This window comes from Centruroides sculpturatus, unplaced genomic scaffold, assembly GCF_000671375.1.
Source record: "Centruroides sculpturatus isolate CEXI.00-Female unplaced genomic scaffold, Cexi_2.0 scaffold1759, whole genome shotgun sequence".
Taxonomy (NCBI): Eukaryota; Metazoa; Arthropoda; class Arachnida; order Scorpiones; family Buthidae; genus Centruroides; species Centruroides sculpturatus.
Window position 1 is genome coordinate 83,597 of NW_019386042.1, and position 22,944 is coordinate 106,540.

General features: G+C 30.7%; 3 protein-coding genes across 3 annotated transcripts; all 3 read left to right on the plus strand.

Annotated features, from left to right (window-relative positions):
* The first annotated feature begins 549 nt into the window (after positions 1–549).
* LOC111613284 (glucose dehydrogenase [FAD, quinone]-like) lies at positions 550–1,296 on the plus strand. Its single transcript, XM_023354633.1, has 3 exons — positions 550–715; positions 787–1,009; positions 1,146–1,296. The coding sequence occupies exons 1-3, from the start codon at positions 550–552 to the stop codon at positions 1,294–1,296; spliced, it is 540 nt and encodes a 179-aa protein (XP_023210401.1).
* A 2,100-nt stretch (positions 1,297–3,396) lies between these two features.
* LOC111613285 (glucose dehydrogenase [FAD, quinone]-like) lies at positions 3,397–10,256 on the plus strand. The gene is made up of 11 exons (XM_023354634.1): positions 3,397–3,487; positions 5,284–5,486; positions 5,569–5,758; positions 5,841–5,972; positions 6,063–6,184; positions 6,253–6,420; positions 6,492–6,639; positions 6,783–6,943; positions 8,056–8,233; positions 8,404–8,626; positions 10,106–10,256. The coding sequence occupies exons 1-11, from the start codon at positions 3,397–3,399 to the stop codon at positions 10,254–10,256; spliced, it is 1,767 nt and encodes a 588-aa protein (XP_023210402.1).
* Positions 10,257–14,670: 4,414 nt separating this feature from the next.
* Positions 14,671–22,300, plus strand: LOC111613286 (RAC serine/threonine-protein kinase-like). Its single transcript, XM_023354635.1, has 12 exons — positions 14,671–14,735; positions 18,340–18,449; positions 18,521–18,584; positions 18,701–18,877; positions 18,952–19,131; positions 19,541–19,635; positions 19,714–19,850; positions 19,932–20,017; positions 20,095–20,170; positions 20,246–20,383; positions 20,451–20,530; positions 21,939–22,300. Exons 2-12 carry the CDS (start codon positions 18,436–18,438, stop codon positions 22,023–22,025), a joined length of 1,134 nt encoding a protein of 377 aa, XP_023210403.1. The 5' UTR covers positions 14,671–14,735; positions 18,340–18,435; the 3' UTR covers positions 22,026–22,300.
* Positions 22,301–22,944: the final 644 nt, after the last annotated feature.

Sequence of the window (22,944 nt, forward strand, 5' to 3'; positions counted from 1 at the left end):
AGTTGCGTAACTTTTCCGGTTGTTATGAGTTTTCAAAAAAAAAAATAACTTTTATATTATTAATACGCAAAACTAGAAATGTGTGGTTGTGCCATCTCTTGTCTGATTTTCTTATAAAATTATTTTTATATTTTTAATTACTATACAATGGCAAAATACTTAATTTTGAGAGTAGGCGTGAATTTTACAAAAGACTGTAAATGTTAATAACGAATAAAACCTCCATTAGGCCTACTCTTCTCGAGATACGTAGTCCTCATTCTCTCGATCTTTCTCTACCAAAATTTGTCTCTCATATACAAGCCACCGTATCAAATTTCGTTTCTTAATCCTTACCCCATTCTCAGATATTAAGCGAAATAGACACCAACACAAACACACACACACACAAACATACGTACGTATTTACCAAATTTTGTTGCTATTTTCGTATGATATTTTTGGATTAAGAAGGACACAAAACGTGGAGATTTTCAAAAAATTCGGATGGTCAAATTTGACACTATTCCCATACTTTCCCTTGTTATTATTATTCAGGTATGGAAGGCGATGTTCGAACCATTTACTTCGATTGACACAATATCCTGTGTACCATATCCAACACGTCCGAAAAGTAGAGGATTCGTTTCAATCAGATCCAGCGATCCTCATGACGATCCTGTTATTGATTTAAATTTTTTTTCACATCCTTACGACTTAAAAGTTATCGTTGAAGGTAAGTAATGATAATTATAAATTTTGTGACGAAGATTAAATCGTTTGAGCTTAATAAATAATTATATATAGGTTTCAAATATTGTCTAAGAATGGCATCCACGAAAGCCATGAGAAAATTTGGAGTTTATCCTCTTCCAGTGAATGTACCCGGTTGCGAACATTATGAGAGATTCAGTGACGAATATTTCGCTTGTCTAGTAACAACACTACCATTTACAATATACCATTATTGTGGAACATGTAAAATGGGAAGTTATGCTGATCCTACGACTGTGGTTGATCCAACGCTGAAGTAAGTCTTTGATTATTCTTATGAATATAAGTAATGTTCACGAATGAGTAACTATTATGATAACAATGACTTATAGAAATGTAGGAATTTTTCGAGTTAAGCATTAAATTGGTGCTTATCTTTCTTTATCTTACAGAGTTAAAGGTGTAGAAGGGCTAAGAGTTGCAGATGCTTCGATAATGCCTGTTGTTATAAGTGGACACTTAAACATTCCAACTATGATGATTGGGGAGAAAGCTTCCGATATGATTCTTTATGATTTACTTCATAAACATAAACACAAATAAAAAAAAGACTACTTTGAAAATAATACTTGACCTTTGTTTATAACTAAGTAGTCGTAACGTTAAAGAGTGTAACACTACTTTATACTGTTAACAGTATTGTATTTAGGTTATTGATTTTGTTGCGCCTTTTTTTATGATTAAAATTTTATTTATATACTGTATAATAAATACTCAAATATTTCTTTATTATTTACATTACAAATTCCGTACGTATGTCAAGTATATCGTGTATATCATACATGCTAGAAGCAAGAAAAAAATAATAATAATAATAATTAAAAAAAGCTGAAATATGAACTGGTATTATAGATTTTATATGATGAAAAACAGTATTATTTCTCACACACGTTATATAATTAGGAAGATTATCAACTTCATCACCTGAAATTAAAAGAATTTAACGCTTAATAATCTTTAAATTCGTATAAATTATATCATTATCGGTAATGGAAACGCCCTTATCTTAATGATAATTTTATCATTAGCATATATTACAGTAATACAAAAATATATAATAAACAAAATGACGACCTGTTTAAAATTCTATTAATTGTACACTCGATCATTATCAATTTTTATGAGTGAAGAATGTCGTTATATCAAGAGTTTATCTCGATATAACGATGTATCTAAGCTTGAATTTAAATGTTAGTAATAAGGCCAAAATATAGTAAGAATTTAATAGGGATTAGTAATTTTAAAACATTTCTTAAGTAAAAATTTAATTAGTTTTATAGAAAATAATTCCAGTTAATTAGATTAATGACCTGTGGATATAGGAACACGTTCATTATTTACATTTTTTGTACGGTAATTTACATTCTTCACAATAATTGCTCCAGGCATTTCTATAAAAGATAAATATCTAGTGATGTAATTACAGAAGAAAAATATTTTCTTTTCTCGTCTGTTTACTAGCGATAATTATAAACTTAGAAGATAAGGAAATAAAACAATAAGTAAAAGACTGAACTGTAAATATTATTTAAATAACCCTCATAGACAAACCTCACAACAGGAAATTATGTGTAAATTGTTTTACACAGTATTATTCACATGTCTTTTAATATATGTATACGTATGTATATATAAATTAATATTTTTTAAATATATATTTGTATACCATGTTCATGTAAATATTAATATAAGAAGATTGATAAATTAATCGCTGTCTTTTATGGTTCATATAACAGTACATTTTACATAGAATTTACACTTATCTAATTGTGACATTATCACAATGCCGGACTGCCAAGTCAGACCACGACACTTCTAACTCTTGACCCTCTGTACCTTTAACTATAAATTTAATAGCATCATTTCCTATAACAGACAAATTTCCTTGCAAAAACACTGGAGTTATTAAGCGTCATGAAGGAAATCTTATCTCCGCACACATTGACATCTAGACATACAGAAAAAGACACCCCTTTTTTCATTTCTCGACGTTTCAAAGTGCCCTAAGTCCAAAAATGTAAGTCTTGGGGGTCACTTTTTTGAACGAAACCCATACTTTCCTTTTGTTATAAACTTATATAACAGCTGGAAAACTAATATTTGTTTATAATACAAGTTTTTGCATCGTAGACAGTAGTATTTTTTCAACCATTGTTCTTTCAACCGGTGTAACAAGTTCACATACTTGACACTCCTGATACACTTTAATTCATTGAAACATTAAATAAATTATTGAATGTCATTTCTAGATATTTGTTTCGACATTCTGGAGTATCTTCTATCAATCTACTCTTGAATTTAACGTAGTTCCGTATTTTTTAATTTACACATAGGTACCTTCTTAGTATTCGGATGAATATTTAAGTACATACTGTTGACATTTTAATGTTACGCAATTTTGCCTAAGGCTCAAGTTGTGTAACTAAGCTCGTACTTATTGATAATCTGTCAATCTGTATATTTTAATAGAACAGATACATCTTTTTTTGTCCTATTTTCAGTTCCTTGCCGTTAATAAATTACATTTTAAATAAGTATCACAGAATTAAATATGAGGTATTATGTAAGCTATATATATATGTGTGTGTGTGTGTGTGTGTGTGAAGACTGTTTCACTTCTATCATTATCGAGTACAGTACAACATGTTGGATATAAAATATATTCTTTTAGTTTTGTTTCTTCAGCTTTGTATTATTTGTGCAGAGCATAAAAATGTATTCGATTATATTATAGGTAGGTCTTTTATGATTTTATTTATAAATATTTTTCTGTATATAATTGGGATGTATTTGTACTTTTAATATTAGCGTACATGTTGTTTATATGAGATAATGATGTTTCCTAGACCTACGTAATCTCAATAAAAGATTGGTTCTCCCGTCGTTGTTATTATAGTGTTAACTTTTCGGGTTAGGTTTCGAGTAAGTTTTGATGTATTTTTGATATAATGTAGTATAAAGAACAGCTGATGAACACCTGCCGTCGTTTAATATGCAGTGGTTCTTTGTCTCCATTAAACGAAGGCAAAAGTTGGCCAGTGCAAAATATCAATAGCTTGCAGCAAGAGCAGCACGACCATCACAAACAAGAGCAAATATATCACTGGCCCCACACCATAAGAAAGTCGTTAGTCGTTAGTGATTTTTGCTATAGGACACTGTCTAGCAACACGTTTGAGACATCAATGATCCTGATGTGTCAATTTTTTGGGCATATCAAGTTACTGGCGGGTTGCAGTTACATACGTACGCTTCTACTTGGCGATAATATCGTTTACAGTCAAATACTGAACGTTTAATATGGCAACAATCTCACGAACGGAATAGCAAAGTTTGAAAGGTCCAATTATCCTTTGTGTTCAAATGCATAGAGATACTTCTCATCACGTGGCAAATGTACGATAGTGTTTGCCTAACTATCTGCTTTCCCATGGCGATTCTTCGCCGTCTAATACAACTTTATGTTTAGCTTATATGTGCAGTACACGATATTCTCAGTATGTCTCCAGCACCTTAGCTTGAAGGTGTCGATCGTTCTAGCAATCAAAGAGCTCAAAATGTAAAAATATTTTTACAAAATTTTGTGTGTGCGGGTCTATTTTGCATTAAATCTTAGGACTGGATGAACCAAAAACTTTTGAAAACTTAGCAAAATTATTTCCCTTTATAACATGCAGAGATTTTATTTAATATTAATTTTTTTTATACAAAAATCTCTTAAAATCACAAGAATATTCCTACTTGTATCTCGTTTTTTTTTAAGATTTTGCTATTTAAAAACGAGATACACAAATCAATTAGTTAGTCTAAGGACCAAACTATTTTTTGCCTTACTTTCTTCCACTTGATGACATGCATTTCGAAAGTCGTATTCTTTTATTGACATTTTTCTTCAGTCACATTTTTAGTGTTCGTGTATTTTTTTGTTTTGATCCAATTTCTTCACTGCCTGCGATTTTTTGAATAATATTTTCTTGCATATTACTTTTCTCTTACATTACTATGATGATTATCTTCTACGTCTATATTCTCTATTTCTTTTTTAATCAATTGGCCGATTTCTACCAAAAACTATACAGCTAATCTCATTTATACAAATAAATAATTCTGGAAATTTCATGAATTGTCTTCAAGAATGACAAATATGTAACATTGCACCATAAAACACATTTTTGAAGTGTCTTCTTAACCATAAACTACACCGATTAAGATCTAAAGAGATAAAACTGCCTTAGTGTGAAGCATTAGTATTAACATTGTTTTTTTTCAGGAAATGTCTTCATAGCACATTTTATTGACGTGGACTACCAAATATTTTACAGAAACCCGTTCTGAAACTCAAATTAATTTTCATGAACAGTTAAAAATACATTACATATTCAGTTTTATAGCTTCATGGCTATTTCAGGAGGATACTTTAAAATAAGTGATATACATTGACTTTTATTACATGGTTTTATTAATTCATTAACGTATAATTTATATTATTCTATAAGATTATGTACAGAATTAACTATTTACTTTTTATAGTTGGTTCAGGATCAGCAGGATCAGTTATAGCCAATAGGCTTTCCAAACTACTATCCGTTAAAGTTCTTCTATTAGAAGCAGGAGAAATGGTTCCATTAACCTCTCAAGTTCCACTTTTTCCTCTAAATTTAGCTCTAACGAAATACAATTGGAATTTTACAAGTGTGCCTAGTAAAACCATAGCGCAAGGTCTTATAAACAGAGTGAGTAACCTGTAATAATGCATTGACAGAGTATAAATATAGGCCTACACCTTAAAATTGATTCTAATTTATTTCATTCCAGCAATATAAAATTGTAGCAGGCAAAGCTTTAGGTGGAACCACAGTTTTAAATTATAACTTATTTGTGCGTGGAAACAAGAGAGATTACGACAACTGGGCAGAACATGGTGCCACAGGCTGGGATTGGGATAATGTATTTCCTTATTTTTTAAAAATAGAAGACAATCGAGATTATTCTTATGTACGCAATGGTAAATCTTTTTTCTACATTATATAGGAATATATATATATTATAAATTTATAAAATATGAAGCAATTTAATATACAACATAGGATATCACGGTGTTGGTGGAAATGTTGTTGTTAACACGGTACCTTTCCATGCGCCAATAACTGAAGGTTACGTAAAAGCAGCCGAAGAAATTGGATACGATTTTGGAGATTTTAATGCAGAGCCTCAGACAGGTACAGTACATCGAAATAAATGGTATTTAGAATATTTTAAAAAGTATTTTATTTCATATTTATATAATATGCTTATATAATGTGTTATAGTGTTTCAACCACCTCAGGGAACCATTAATAAAGGAGCACGTTGGGGTGCTCTTCAAGCATATATATATCCCGTACGAGGTCGAAGAAATCTTTGGATCTTAACTTCAGCATTTGTTCACAAGGTAACTCATATTCTCTTATACCAGTGGATAAAAGAAGTAGAAAAGTAAACAGATTTTTATATTTATAGATATTGATTCACAACAAACGTGCTTACGGAGTTAAATTCGAGCACCACGGAAAGTTGTACGAAGCTTATGCCAAAGAAGAAGTGATCGTATCTGCTGGTGTTTTCAATTCACCTAAACTCTTAATGCTGTCAGGAATTGGACCAAAGCGTACTTTAGAGAAATTTGATGTAATAATTGTTCTATCCTAAAATTTTATTTTATTTTTTTACACAAATATAACTTATCGTATGAATTTTAGATTCATGTTGTAGCAGATTTACCAGTTGGGAGTAATTTTCAAGAACAGCCATCTACAATTGGCATGACATTCGGAGCAAAAACCTTTACTTATTCTGCTGAAAGAGTCACAGTACCATATTATAATGAATTCTTAGTAAATGGCACAGGTAAGATTGAAATAAACGTGTTGCAATTAATTCTAATGTGATCTTTGCTTAATGTGGAATCGTCATGTAAAACAAGTGTGACATCAACGGATTACCATGAATTAATGTAAAATTTTCACGTGTTATTCATTATTTTATTACAGGTCCACTGACATCTCTAGGAGGAGTAGAAGCAGTTGGATTTGTAAATTCTAAATTTAACGATGAACCAGATTGGCCAGATATTGAAGTGCTATGGCTTACTTTATCAGCAGCATCTGATAAAGGCACAGTTTTAAGACACGCGTTTAACGTAAACGAAGAAGTAAGTTTAATTTAGATTGCATTATACTCGTAAAATATTTGAATATATATAAATGAATAAATGATTTATCAGGCTTTTTAATTATGTTTGTAACAATATAAGATATAATAGAAAAGTATTCAGGCAATATGTTCTGTCAGCACTTAATTATGTAGCAGAAGCATTAACTGTAACAATGGGAAGTGTCCATGCTTCTGTTCCATAAACAAAGAAGTAGAGAAAGATATACGCTGGAATTATGAGAAGAAGAAAGAGAATCACCTGGAAAAGAAATCAAAAGAAAGGTATATGATATCATTCAGAGGATGAAACGTTCAAAATGGCAATGGGACAGACACATTGCTAAAAAAAAAAAGTCAACAGCTGGACTACAAATATCCTTGTAGCAATCGGATGTACAGGAACAAAAATCTTGATTTTATATAGAAATTAGTGTCAAAGTTTGCAACTTATAGTTTATGGCTTTACTACCGTCCAGGCAGTTTCCGTACGTTATCATCTGGATGTTTAAAGTCTCTAACCAAGTCAGGAAGATAGAGTGGTGAGCAGTTTTCTTCGGAAATCAGCAGGGATAAAGAAGGACCATAGAGGAAAACGAAAATAGATTCGAGAGGATGGGCTACTCGGTAGATTACACTTGGTTCCAGGACATGGAATAGGTCCGACATTCTAGGTGAAAGTGAATGTTTCTGGACTGCAGTCTTAATCGCCTGCATTATGTTTTATTACATAGCCCTTTCGTAAATATTAAAAAGCATATTTTTTAAATCTGTAGAAATATGCTTCGTGAACATGTGAAAACTGAAACATCATAGACCAATATAGTCGGGTGTACGGAGCAATAGAGATTACTTCATTTGGCATGAGAATCTCCATTTCAACTGCCTCACTAGCATCATACCTGTCTACATAACTTGCTTTATGTCTGTTAGATCCGTGAAATGTACCTCTTGTTTACAGTATTGATTCAACTTCTGACAGAAATAGATTTTTTGTTTTTTAAAAAAAAATTTGGCTTTCATTTAATAATGAATTGCCTTAATAATTGCATAAATTTACTATCGCATTTTTAATCATGACATTATAATTATTAATTTGTTTTAATTTTTCAGGTATGGAAGACAATTTTCGAACCATTTACATCGATTGATACAATAACTTGTTTACCATATCCAACACGTCCAAAAAGTAGAGGATTTGTTTCTATCAGATCCACAGATCCTCATGACGATCCTCTCATCGATTTAAAATTTTACTCGAATTCCTATGATTTAAAAATTCAGGTTGAAGGTAAGATAATTTTAATTCTTTTGTAACGAAGCATATCTTATAAACACAGTGTTAGAAACTTCGATGTAAACTTACGGGCCATATGACTGGCAATCATTATCTTCTTGTGACATCAGCCATTTTTCTAACAGTGCATATCATTTAAGCTTAATTAATAACTCGTTTCTTAGCTTTGAAATACTGCTTGAGAATGGCATCTACGAAAGCCATGAGAAAATTTGGAGTTTATCCACTTCCAGTGAGTGTACCCGGTTGCAAACATTATAAGAGATTCAGCGACGAATATCTCGCTTGTCTAGCAACAACACTTCCATTTACAATATACCATTATTGTGGAACGTGCAAGATGGGAAGTGATGCTGATCCTACGACTGTGGTTGATCCAACGCTGAAGTAAGTCTTTGATAATTCTTATGAATATAAGTAATGCTTTATGAATGATTAACTATTATGATAACAATGACATTTAGCTTCATAAAAGTTAAAAAGTGTCACATACATTATGAATTATATCTATTAAATATTTCTTAAATTTGGAAGCCCTAAAAATATAAGTACTTCTCAGGAATACAGCAAATATCTCCTCTGAAAAAATGAACGTTTATTTGTTGTGGAAACTCGCATTGTTTTCACCAATTTTTAGATATGAGTCACGTTTTAATGTACGGTTTCTGCTGAAATAAGGAATAAACACAGGAAAGATAAAAATAATTTATTATAGTCAAAAGAGAGGTAGCTATTTCCTTTAGTTTTTCAGGCAGTCACCATTGACTTCCATGGATTTTTGATTTCGTGTCACTCGTCTCCTGCAGCCATTGTCTTGAACCATTCAGAAACACCATCTTTCAGTTCATATACCATTAAATTCTAGGTGTAATATATATCCCTCATATAACACGGGAGTTCATAAGAGATGTTTAAATAAGCTTTAATAAAAAGAAAACAGTGACAGTTTTAAGAAGCCTTTTGTAACGGAAATGTTTTTAACAAAAATTAATTTTGAAGCCAATTAATAACTGTTACTCTTCTCAATACGCATACACTAATTTTTTAAATATAATGTAAGATTATATTTATTTATATAATTTAGAAATTTTTCTAAATAGGCAAGTATTTAACGCTTAATAATTTTTACATATCTTACAGAGTTAAAGGTGTAGAAGGGCTAAGAGTAGCAGATGCTTCGATAATGCCATTTGTAATAACTGGTCAAATAACTTATGTGATTGGGGAGAAGGCTGCTGATATGATTCTCTATGATTTACTTCATAAACATAAAAACAAATGAAATAAGCCTTTGAAAATAATACTTGGCAATTATTTTTAATTGAATAATCTTATCCTTCAACAAGATATTAGTTTAGTATACTGTATTACGGTAGTCAACAGCATTTCCTTCAGATTACTGATGTTTTCCTATTCCTCAAAAGGGTTTAAGAATTCATTATAAACAAACAATAGAAAATTCCCGGCTTTTACTTTGTTGTGTAAATATAAAAGAAACAAATGAATAATATTTGTCTATTGTCCTATGGAAATTCTTCGCGTGTTGACCAATTCTTTTAGTACTTATAAACATTAACAATTTTAAACTGAACTGAATAAAATGGTGAATAATCTGCCAAGTGTTGTATAATGTCACCTTAGTGTGTCTGTAAAGAAGCAAATTAACAATTTGTTATAATACTCATCTTTACCCTCAAAATTAAGGTTTTTTTTCTATTATATAATAATTAATAATATAATATATTATTTAAAAACTTTTTATAAGAGATGGCTCCACCATAATTTTAAACTTCTTTGCCGGGAATGTTATGCAACTCGTTGCTAAATTTTTTCTTTAGTGCTGAATAATCTTTACATATCTTACAGAGTTAAAGGTGTAGAAGGGCTAAGAGTAGCAGATGCTTCCATAATGCCGTTTGTGGTAACTGGACACTTGAACATTCCGACTTACATGATTGGGGAGAAGGCTGCTGATATGATTCTTCATGATTTACTCCATAGATATAAACACAAATGAAATAAGACTTTGAAAACCGATACTTTATAATTATTGAATAATTCTAACATTTAAAAATATGTTCATTCATTCTACTGTATTACAATAATCGACATATTAATTTTTTTCAGATTACTCATGATGTTTCATCTATTTTATCATTGAAATTTTAATTATGTGTAATTAAAAATTAAATATGTTATTCATATGAATGTATTTTCATTTAATTAAGGTAGATTTAAACAATATTAAATTTAGATTAAATATTAATGCAAGTGTAATTCCTATTCTTATATTAATGAGGACGACGGTTGGGCCAGGCGGTTATTCATCAACGTAACTCACGTAGTATATTAATGGAATCCATGCGAGTCACTCCAGAACTTTTTCTTGAACGATAAGTAGGAGCCAATTATTTGCATTTGCCCCAATTGTGGGCCTGTTGGAACCAAGAATGGACATGATTTAGTTACATAAGCCTAAGCATGTTTACAGTTAAAAGTCTTAGACATAAAAGAAGAGATACTTTCTCTAAATTTAATTTAATACTATGAGCTATTTCGTTTAGAGAATAGCTAGCAAAAAAGCCGAAATGTATTCCGGGAATTTAAGTATTAATTAATTAAAAGAATCGAAAAGGTGTATGACAAATCTGATGATTATAACAATAAGGTCAGCAGACTTATAAGGTTATTTACTACTACAGTATTTAATAGATTAACTGATTAAAAGCTTATATCGCTATTTAATTAACTTTAATGTATGCAATATTTCCACAATACAGGGTTTATAAGAAAGAGTGTAAAAGATTTAAATAATTCGTAAGGTTTTGTAACCTAAATGTGAAAAAAGTAACTGTGGAAATTTTTACTGGTAACACTGTAAAGTTGTTTTCTATAAAACCTTTTCACATTACTTTTTTATATAGGATATACTTTATTAATTTATACTGCGAGTAAGACAACTTATACAAACATAAGTCAATAAGAAATTTTTATACACACTGTATATTATTAATTTAAAAATGTATGCAAACTTAATACTACATTATAGAGAAGTACCATAATTTAAATTGTTTCTAATACTGTTTGTATGATAATATATGTTAGAAGTTGTGTAAAGAAAACCTTGTGTATTAATCTTTGATGCATTATGTCGTTATTTAGTTAATAATTTGAAATTTCTAATATATAAAATGATTTGAAATAGTCACAGGCAGACTATTCGTAACGTAACTTATGACGTTAACACTTGGATAAGACACATGGGCGTAGCCCACAGAGAAGCGACATTACGATCACATTGTATAACAATAATAAATACTAAATACATTAACTTATTACACTAATTCATATGTTTAAATATTTCTCTTTACATAAATAGATGGAAGGAGAATTGCTAACATTTGAATTTATTCTTAAGTAACAATTCTAAATTGACATATCTATTGTAATGACAATATAACTGGTTAATTTTTCCATACTAAGTGTAAAATTTATGACAGATTTAATATTTTATGAAACAGTAAAATATTAATCTTATACTTTGTAAATTATTTTAAGCACAAACTTCGAAATTAAGTATACTGACAGACAATAGTTGTGTAAGTAACTGCTAAACTAACAATAGTCAAGATTAGTGTTCGATTTATTTTAAAAGCATTGCAACCAGAAAACGAAGGCAATTGTTCCAAGCATTTCGACGAAAATCTAGAAGCATAACCTTCGATATCTCTTTCAACGCAAGACAGAGACTTCTTATATATAATTGACGAAAATTTCACAGCAGCTTCTGTTACTCTCGATGCACTAATGCAAATATCAATAAATAAAATAAATGAAAAACTACAAACAGATAATAAGAAACTTGCTTCAAATCTATCCGTATTGATAGAAGGTACAAAATTACAAAGACTTATAGTTAAGTAAATTCCTAAAACGAATGTCCAAAGAAACAAAATTGTAAAATAGCTTTCTTCGATAGCTTCTATGATTTCTTTTATTTTCATATAGATATTTGGAATCGAATATATTTCCTTAGCGAATATTTCGCACGTAGATATACTGTGTGACAACTCGTTAATACACTTTTCTATTAATTTACATATGGAAGAGAAGTAAAGATATAAAAAGTTCAATGTTATATAAAAACAAAATGTACCGATCGTTTCAAATATAAATAAAATTACAATTGACAAAATTTTAGGTAATTTATAACCGAATAATTCGTTTACATGTAGTGTATTAATTTCTTTATCGTTGAGTATATAATAAGTAACATAAACTACTTCGCTCACTATAGGTTGAATCCATATAATAATTACTTTAATCAGTAAAATTTTGTATTCACGATTAGAAGAACATTTATATTTTGAAACGAAAGGCAACATTTTTATATTACGAAAATGTTCATTCTTATTAATAAGAAAATTGTAAATAGATATCAAAGATGTCAAGTTTGAAACCAAAATGATAAATTCTACTCCAAGCATGAAAAAATTGGTGTATGTGTAAACATTGTATAATAAATTAATAAAACTACACAAAAAGAAACACTTCATTACAATTAAAATGATAAGATTGTGAAGAGTAAAACCGTTTTTGTTGTAATTCATTCCTAATAGTGCCATACTTTTTAGTAATGGTTTCCAGGATTTCAATATCTCTTCACCGATATCTTCTGTATTACTGCGAACCTTCACAAGTGTAGTTAACTTCGTGTCTGGAATCTAAAATATAAATATTTAACATTAAATTCTTGTATTATAAACGTGACGACATTTATCTGGATATATATATCTAAATACTTCATGGAATAGGAGCACTGTATTACCCTACTTTCTTCCAAGAATTTTTCATTTTTCTGTTGGTGTTCTTAGAGTTTTGCTTTCTAACGTCTCCAGTTTTTGATTTTCTGCTGTACAAGTCGACCCCCCCACAACACTGTCGATTATTCCGTTTTAAATGAATTCCATGTTGTATGAGTCACTTAGATTTTACAAATACGTGAGCCATTCACAGCCCGGCACACGTATTCGTAAAATCTAAGTGACTAGTACAACGTGGAATTCATATAAAACGGAATAATCAACTGTGTTATAGGGGAGTCGACTGAGTCGACCCCCCTATAACACTGTTCGAATTAATATAAAACGGAATTATCATGTTGTACGAGTCACTTCGATTTTACAAATACGTGTGCCGGGCTGTGAACGGCTCGTGTATTTGTAAAATCTAAGTGACTCGTACAACATGGAATTCATATAAAACGGAATAATCAACTGTGTTACAGGGGAGTCGACTGTATTTGTTAGAATTTGTAAATGTTTTATTATGTCTACTCAATTTTCGCCATTTAATATTGTTTAAAATACTAGAAACGAGTGAGATATTTAATGGAACTGGTTTGTTGAACTTATTTTAGGTGAGCGTAATCATCTTTCATCTCCATATTGAATTCTGGTTATTTTTGTTGGCCTAATAGCATATAAATGAAAGAAACATCACGAGTGGAAAGCTAAATATCTGTAATTTGTACAGATAATTATTGAAAGTGACAATTCAAAATAAAGTTGTACTTATCTTCAGTTTATATTCCCAAAATTTTCTAAAAAATTCCCTAAAACAATACCAGGATAAAAGAAAGAAGCTCTGTTACTGATAGAGACCATTACTTGATTATAGACTTAAGAGGACATTTGCTAGACTTAAGAGGACATTTGCTATCTAGCTACTATTGTATACTCAAGATTTAATTTTGAGGGAGCCGAGCTGTACTTATTAAAAGTATTTAATGCGAATACAATAAAATACCAACCATAAGTGACCACTAATTCATAAGTAATATGAAAATAGAAGACAAGCCACAATATAAATAAATAGAACAAATAAATATTAATCAGAAAAAAGAATTTTTAAAATATTAACTAGTTTTCTCTGAATTTGAATGGTGTCAGGACCTCTTTCACCCTATACGAATGCGCAACTGTTGACTATAACAATGTATACATTTACAATTACTTTCTGTTTTATCTAAATATATAAAATTGCTTGTCCTGACTGACTGATTGACTCACTGAGATTCATCATCGCCCAGAGCAAACCGCTTAACCTAAAGAGGTGAAATTTGGTACACAGTTAAGGTACGCCATGGCAATTCACATTAAGAAGGGGTTTTTCAAAATTTCCCCGCGGGGGGAGAGGTAGAGCATTAAGTCTTAACCGGAAAAACGGCTTCTACTGTACTATTTTAGATACGATTTTTGTTTTCAACTACGTTTAGTCTTCATTGAGTACTTAGGTGTATTAAATTGATAACATTTCAAACATTGTTATAAATGTTTTTATCTATTTCGATTTTAAAAATGCTCGATTCGTTTTAAATTCAAATTTGTTATTGCATATTGGTTCGATTATAGAACGATTGTAAACGTTCCAGAAAATTGATCAAATTAAAGATAGTTCGTTTGATTTTTGGCAATTTTGGCAATTCTTTTCAGCGGTAGGTGTTATATGACAATTACTACGGTTATTGAAATATATAATGTAAATGGGGTTTGCTTGCAAAACCTCCGCGGACGAAGTTGCGGGTAACAGCTAGTAGATTATAAATTAGTAATGTTAGAGATGATCGTTGTTATTCGAAATATAATAATTTAGTATATTTTAAGGCTATCTTTTCCATAAATATAAGATATAGCTTCAATTTCTAGCGAAATAATTTTACAATTTTTAAGTTATTATGAAGGTTTTATCAATTCAAAATGTCTCGTACTCACCTTCCACATTCTTTTCTGTCTTATCTTTTTGTAGAAGCTTAAGCATTGAATTTAGATGCGCTTCTAATGATTCTAACAGTTCTGATGCGTGTTACTGCAACTACACAATGGCTTCAGTTTCTATTCCAGTTCGACAGTAATGACGTATAAATCGATTTAATGTGTCAACAATAGCACTTCTGTAAATTAAAACCCCATCGATTTCTAATAAATTTTAATTATGTCGTGCTATAAAAACAAAATGTCCTTTCTTATAATTAGCATCAAATATTTACACAATATTAATTTTGAAAACGAATTTCGTATTAATTTATTTATTCAGGAATATAAAATAAATTAAAAATTCGATTCGTATTTATGAAATAAGTAGGAAGTTCTATAGGTCCTGATTGAATATTACGCATTTAAAATTACAATAAGAAGTTTTATATCCTATTACTACTTGGTATCATTTAAACACATCTCATTTAGTCTAAGATTCTCTTTTCTCTTCACCATGTAGTATTAATGCTATAATTTCCTCTTAATTACCATTATTTATAAAGTAATCTCAACCTGAAATTAAAGGTTTAGTATACGTATCTTTTCTTCTACAAAACCTTCTTTCATCTAAAAATAATAGTAATTATTTTTAGGTAAAAGAAATTTTCGACAATATCTTCAATATATTTGCCATATTAATTCCTGCTTACTATAAGCGAAATGTAATACGAAACAATGATCCCCAACATGAATTATTTAAATACAGAAATATAAAGATGTAATTAAATTATTTTTATCAAACGGTAAACTCGAGATGGTGTTATAATCAAGTCAGTTTTAATCAAGAGTTCAATTGGTAAAAGAAATTTTTATTTTAAAACGACAGGGTAAAAAATATAATAAATATTTAATTATAGAAGTCGAATTTTTACTTAAACATATCACAGTAACATCATAATACGTTCTTCGAAACGTTTAGTAGAAACTTACTTGTTTTAAAGACTTTAAGAACATGAAAAATAGAATAAAAATAAGGCAAAGAATTAAAAAAATTAAATAAAAAATACATCGTCGTATAAAAATGTCGAGAAAAATTCGTACAATTTTGAATACTTAACTGTTATCAACTGGAGATGACAATCCCGAAGACGTTAAGAAGAACGTTTTATGACTGCACTTTCTTATATCAATACTTATGTAGTAGACTTTGCCAAATGACATTTACCTCCATACTTTTATTTAAATTAATCGAATTTAACTGTTGTAATATTTTAGTATGTTCCTAAAAATGCTTTTTTTTATGTAGAGTTTTCACAATATCTCGTAACCTTCTCTTTACTTATCGTACAACCTTGTCCCGTGCAATACAAAAACTAAGGGAACTGTCTATAATCTAATCTAATTGACGTCACGTGTTCCTTCGGTCTCGTACCTAACTTTCTCCTCGTTTCACCAATATAATTATTGTTTTCCTTTCGTGTACTGCTTAGTTTATACACTAAACAACCCACAACGTCTCAAACTTACTTTGTATGCAGTGAAGGCTTACTCGTATTTTTTAATTATCTTTTGAATTTTCTGTATTACATTAACGGTATAATTTGCAAATCGTGCAATAACCAAAAGGATTAAGTTGAAATTAACATCTATTCGTTCTAAGAGTAACTACGTTGCATATTATTTTTAAGTGTTTCACTTCACTTTCTAGTGGAAGCTATTTTACACTAGGAAATGAAATGAAACGTATAAATGCATATGTTACCGCTAAAGCTCGAAATCCGTTAATGTGTACATTACCTAGCTAATTTGTAGGTTAACTAGGGTGATCCGTTAAAGCTGCGAAAATTGTTCAATTTCTCAAATTACCTAGGTAATTTGTAGAGTATCTAGGTTATCTGCACATTAACGGTTCCGTATCGTTAAAGTTCAAAAGTTTGTTTCTTTCATTTCCTTTCCCCACTCCTTTTTACGTAGATAAATTTAAATCCTAGAATGCAAGCAAACACCGAATTCGTGAGTAAAATCAAGAAAAGATACTTCGCAAACCGCTTTAGCGAAGATTTAAAATATAATACGTAGTGTTTTAATAACAAACCAAAGTATGATTCCGTAATTGAAGATGTAAAGCAAATAAAAGTTTCCAAGAAGAAAGAATCGTCTCGAGATTATCAAATAATTTAAAGGTGTGATGTGTTGACTGTACGAGGCTGTGAAAAACTCATTGAGCCGTNGTAATTTGAGAAATGGAATAATTTTCGCAGCTTTAACGGATCACTCTAGTTAATCTGCAGATTAGCTAGGTAATGCGCACATTAACGGATTTCGAGCTTTAGCGGTAACACATATAAAGCTAATTGTTGTGTTTTATTTTATATTATACGTTAATTAAAGTATTTATAAAAGGAGTCATTTACTGACCCACATGGTCGTCAGTGTTTCAAAGTCTGTCGAAAGGTTATGACAGATTTGATTTATTCATACCCACCATCGATAAACATCGAGGGGAATGTCTTAAAGGAGGACTTTTTCTGCAGAAAATTGGTCTTTATTTGGGTGCGAGACAAGTGTAGAAAATTCGAAAACTTCCACGTCGCTAATTCATTGGTGAGGCGCAAACCACAAACTCGATGGTTTAATCCACTGGGACACTGAAGCGCTTCTTTTATATATAACAGAGCCATTTCTCAAGATTATAATAAATACAAAGACGTTAGTGTTTGTTTCGTCCGGAAAAATAAAAGTTTGTTCGCTGTAAAGACACGTATTCTTTTCAAATATTTTTATGTTCCTTCTGGTCACATATAACTGAAGAAAAAAATAATAATGGACAAGGGTAAAGAACCGGCAAATCCCGAAATTTTGTATACATTTTTGGACTAAGGAGACCTTTAATCGTCGATAAATCGGAAAACTTCAGGTTTATTTTGTATGTGTGAAATAGCACAAATTGGTTGGTTCACTTTCATGGAAACGATTCCTGTGCGTTTATCGAAAATGTCTATAGTTTTGCAGAGAAATTTGGTACTACGAGATTGATGCTATTCAATTTTATTAGTTAAAGAGGGTGTGAAGTGATAGAAATGTCGTGTGTCATATCTCGAAAAGGGTGGGGCCTGACAAAGATCTACATCGTTATTCTTATCTTATAAAACTTATTTATACCCAGAAAATTAACTTTTTCGACAATTTATAATAAATTGTTTTATATTTTTTATATAAAAAATTTTCAATAAAATATTATAAGAGATTGTAAGTTAAGAAACTCCTTATTAGATTTTAACTTTTTCTCACGCACAAAATTTCATTAAATCAGAAAAACATTAATTTTAATGTCATTTTTTCAAGAATGTTGTCGATGTAACAATTTCCAATTGTTTCAATTGTTGAAGCGAAATAAAGCGTTATTTGGAAAGTATTCGTTTGCGAATTTCTAGTGAAAAAATGATGAGAGAAAGGTAAATTTAATCAAAAGTAATGATTACGAATGACATTTCTTTCATATTTATTTAAAATTTCATCAATTTAGTTATAATAGACGTGATGGCGCTGAACCCGACGGTCAGCAAAATCAGAATTATTGGATTAATAATGTAAGTTATTTCAATATCATCGATGAATTTTTTATTAAAAGTCAATTAACAAGTCTTTACTCGATTTTGAAATATGCATTAAGAGTAACAAATATTATTATTTTGATTTTCCGTAGAGTTTCTATGACTTGCCCGCCAATGAGTGTTTCTCCGCTTACAAAGGAGATTCATCATTTGAGGTGAACAAACCTAAGAGAGATTTAAAGATAGGAGGATTTAAACACTTTTTCAAAAGTGTATTTTGTAAACTGTTGCGCTGTTGTTGCGTAAAAGGAGAAACTTCCGATTCACCGGTAACACTCGAGTTTCTTTGTTTTCTCTGTTTTTCAATTAACGAACTTTGAACCAAAATATTTTATAATCGTAGAAGTGCGAATTGGAGGATTTTCAATCTGGACTTGAACGTCTAAACAACACTAAAGACAAGTACAAATTTCAAGAAATTGGTGAAGGATCTTTTGGCACAGTGTATGTGGGTCGGTGTAAAAGTTCCGACAAAGCAATCGCTGTCAAAGCCATCAAGAAACGACGGTTTTTCCTAAAGCAGGTATACATTGTTTTCCATAATCTTTCTATCTACAAACGATACAATGTCTGTAACGACATTGGTAGAATCCAAGAATGTACTACTTTATTTTATCTTTGAAGTGTGTACACATGACTGAAAAAACACAGTTCATTTATATAATAATGTTGTTGTTAATACTTTTCAAAAATATTCTATAAAAAACTAATACAGAATATATTAATTTCATATTTCGTATATATTAATTATACTTTTTTATTTACAGAAATTAGATATTCTCAAAGANATACTTTTTTATTTACAGGAATTCGATATTCTCAAAGAAGGAACTGCTTGGCGCCGTGTATCTAATCATCCTCACATTGTCAGTTTTATTGGTCTATATTAATTTCATATTTCGTATATATTAATTATACTTTTTTATTTACAGAAATTAGATATTCTCAAAGAAGGAACTGCTTGGAGCCGCGTATCCAGTCATCCTCACATTGTCAGTTTTATTGGTCTCTTCGAAACTGATATTAGGTAAGCTTTATGTTTTTTGATATTACTAATTTGTAACATCTTATGTGTTTCGGGTAATAAACTACTCGTGTTTTTCAGTCACTGTTTCGTCTGTGATTATGTGAGTGGAGAGAATTTGACCGACTTCTTGGAAATAAACGGAATATTATCGGAAACCCAAGCTAAGACGATCGGTGCACAACTTGCTTCGGCCATTATTTATATTCACAAAAAAGGTGATTTATCTAAATATATTTATACGTATAAATTTTCTTACGTATACACTATCTAACAAATTATTTTACTGTCTTCCATAGGAATTATTCACAGAGATATAAGCTCAAACAACATCTTAATAGATAAAAAAAATGGAGCACATTTGATTGACTTTGGTCTGTGCACAGTAAGTACTGTACAGTACCTCTCTTACTTTTCTTCAACTGTGCTTTTCTTATGACGTGACGACCTTATTGTTTTCAGTTCGAACGCCGTCCACAAGACTTCTGTGGCACTCTGTTCTATTTATGCCCAGAAATTGTTCAACGGAAGGAATATGGTAAAAAATGTTATTTACATTTAATGGATTTTTTATTTCTTTCTTTTATTGGTGAAATCAATGTACGGTTTACAGACGCTTACTGCGATTGGTGGGCGTTTGGAGTTGTATTATACCAGAGTTTGATTGGAAAAACTCCAATGAACATTTACCTGGAAGAAATTATGACCATTGAAGATTTCCAGTCATTGCCGATAATCGAGAAACTCCAAAGTAAGTACAATTCAGAAATGGTTAAGAAATAAAGTTAACGATGTTTAATATAAAAATGTCATTGCAGTTGCTGAAGAAGTGGAGTTAACGTATCCTTTTGAACTATCGGAGGATGCCAAACAAATAATCCAGGATTTGTTACAGAAAGTAAGTTTATGATGCATTTTATGTAATTAATTTTCTGATTTTTCTACTATACATTTCACGAGAGAAAAATTGTTTAGATCGTGTTGATTAATTTTGATATATTACACGTTTTATATTACCTTAAGCCATACAATCTTACATGTTTTAATATTAATNTGCCAAACAAATAATCCAGGATTTGTTACAGAAAGTAAGTTTATGATGCATTTTATGTAATTAATTTTCTGATTTTTCTACTATACATTTCACGAGAGAAAAATTGTTTAGATCGTGTTGATTAATTTTGATATATTACACGTTTTATATTACCTTAAGCCATACAATCTTACATGTTTTATAATTAATGTGAACCGCAATCGTTGGTTTTATGAGACAAATGATTTTTAAAGTAATTTTAAATTTTTAACTGAATCACTTCACTATTAGTTAATTACGTTAATCGAACATTGAATTCCGGTTTTCAGTAACTGACTTAATTACATTCTAATCATTGATGAGAAATTTAAAAAGTTACGACGTATCACACCTTACTTGTTTGTTTCGTTGCAATTTCTTTGATATTGTTTACAAAGACGAAAGTATGGTAATTGAATTGAGAAGTTGCAACAAGTATAATTATGTGACCGCAGGGTCGGCACCTCTTTGATGCCTTGTCAGGACTGACACCACCGTGTCTTTTCGGACAGACACAGAAACCTGGTTGGTCGCAAATTTCGTTGAGCGAGCGGTCGCACTTGTAGGCTTTCGGATTCGGAATGGAGGCAAAAGGAGACTACCGGAAGAAGTACACTCTACAGATTAACATTTAACAAAAAATACCCGATTATTTACATTTCAGAAGCTTAACACAATTGCTACAAAAATTTATTATACATGCTTAGCACGATTGCTAAAAAAGACCAATTTCGACCCTGATCGAGAGAGAGAGAGAGAGAGAGCTCGCAGTAAGTTCGCGAGATGATAAATACTTAAAATACTCGTAAGTCTTAGACGTATCGATGCGACGTAGGTGTGAAAGTTCGGCAACTGAGTTCGGAGAGTACAGTAATCCCTTTTTGTCTTCTCGGGAAGCGGCGAGCAATGACGGCTGGAACGGCGGGTCGGTACATACACACACTTTAGAAAAGATTGCTCCCGGTTGTCATCGTCCCTCCCTTTTATTAGGGGGCTCCTCCTGGGTTTTTCCCATGACTTGGTTAAGATTTTTAGTATTTTAGGACCAATAGTCAAATGTTGACTCGTTGGTTCCGGGTGACACTTTCAGTGTGTCACCTACAATAAGGAAGTAAGTCCGTGGGAAGCAGGTTTAATCATCTGTTGTATGATTTTCTCTCGAAAAATTTGTTAATAAAAATTTTTTGTCAGGCCCGAGCTGACAATTAACTATTATTATTGTTGACCATTTCAGAATCCTCGGGAACGTCTTACAGAAGAAAACATCAAAAATCACAATTTTTTCGATGATGTGTCGTGGCCTATAATGCCAGAGAATTAAATCATTATTTAAGACATGCATAGAATTGTTCGAATGGATTACTTCTGTTCATTCGTTCCTTTTATTTTTACTTTAAATGTTTTCTTTTAACTTCATACTTTATTCGTTATAAATAAATCTTAATTAATTACTTATCGTTTTCGCACGTTTTGATTGTGTCACTCGTCTGACTTTTATATGATCCGAATGTTAAATACATTATTATAAATGATACGTAATTAGGAATTACTCAGTGACACGCTGTCCATGAAAGCTGTGGAAACGCCGCTTTCCTTGTTTTATTTTAAATATAAATACATATTGTACCAGTGAATGTCAACATTACATTAATACGTCGATTCAAATCAAGAATAAAATTATCAAAGTAATTTAATTTCAGAATAGAACAACTTTCATAATTATTTCGTAATTCATCGAAATTAATGCCATTATTAACACAAATTTCCCTTAAACTTTTAGACCACAGACAGTCCCTATTATTTAACACATAACACAAACACATTCTGCCCCATCGTTTTTCATCCAATGCAATAGTGCTGAAGGTCCAGTTCAAACACTTATTCAATACTGTAAAAGACAAAAGTAATAGCGAACACTCCATAAAAATCAGATAACTTGGGGTACAACGAGACAAACCAAATACAAGCTCATATTATTTTCTAGTAAATATTTATCCAAAATATTAATAAATTCTTGTAAACCTCTGACTGAGTCGGCAAGTAAAAATATATCATCTGCATAAGCCAATATTTTAATGCTAATGCCGTTCACCTCATAGTCAGAATTAGTTATTTGTTCAATTAAATCATTTAAATATACACTAAACAACACAGGACTTAAAACACAGCCCCGTTTAATCCCAGTAACATTGAAAAAAGACCTAGAACAAAGACGACCCCATTTAATCTTCACATTAGAC

What these genes read in the sequence shown, in the direction of transcription:
- LOC111613284 (XM_023354633.1), top strand. Translation starts at nt 550, where the DNA reads ATGTTCGAACCATTTACTTCGATTGACACAATATCCTGTGTACCATAT. An exon ending in CTTAAAAGTTATCGTTGAAG is followed by an intron (nt 716 to 786) that starts GTAAGTAATGAT and finishes AATTATATATAG; the next exon opens with GTTTCAAATATTGTCTAAGA. An exon ending in GTGGTTGATCCAACGCTGAA is followed by an intron (nt 1,010 to 1,145) that starts GTAAGTCTTTGA and finishes TTTATCTTACAG; the next exon opens with AGTTAAAGGTGTAGAAGGGC.
- LOC111613285 (XM_023354634.1), top strand. Translation starts at nt 3,397, where the DNA reads ATGTTGGATATAAAATATATTCTTTTAGTTTTGTTTCTTCAGCTTTGT. An exon ending in ATTCTTAGTAAATGGCACAG is followed by an intron (nt 6,640 to 6,782) that starts GTAAGATTGAAA and finishes ATTTTATTACAG; the next exon opens with GTCCACTGACATCTCTAGGA. An exon ending in TTTAAAAATTCAGGTTGAAG is followed by an intron (nt 8,234 to 8,403) that starts GTAAGATAATTT and finishes CTCGTTTCTTAG; the next exon opens with CTTTGAAATACTGCTTGAGA.
- LOC111613286 (XM_023354635.1), top strand. An exon ending in TATTTATATTCACAAAAAAG is followed by an intron (nt 19,851 to 19,931) that starts GTGATTTATCTA and finishes TGTCTTCCATAG; the next exon opens with GAATTATTCACAGAGATATA. An exon ending in TGTTCAACGGAAGGAATATG is followed by an intron (nt 20,171 to 20,245) that starts GTAAAAAATGTT and finishes TACGGTTTACAG; the next exon opens with ACGCTTACTGCGATTGGTGG.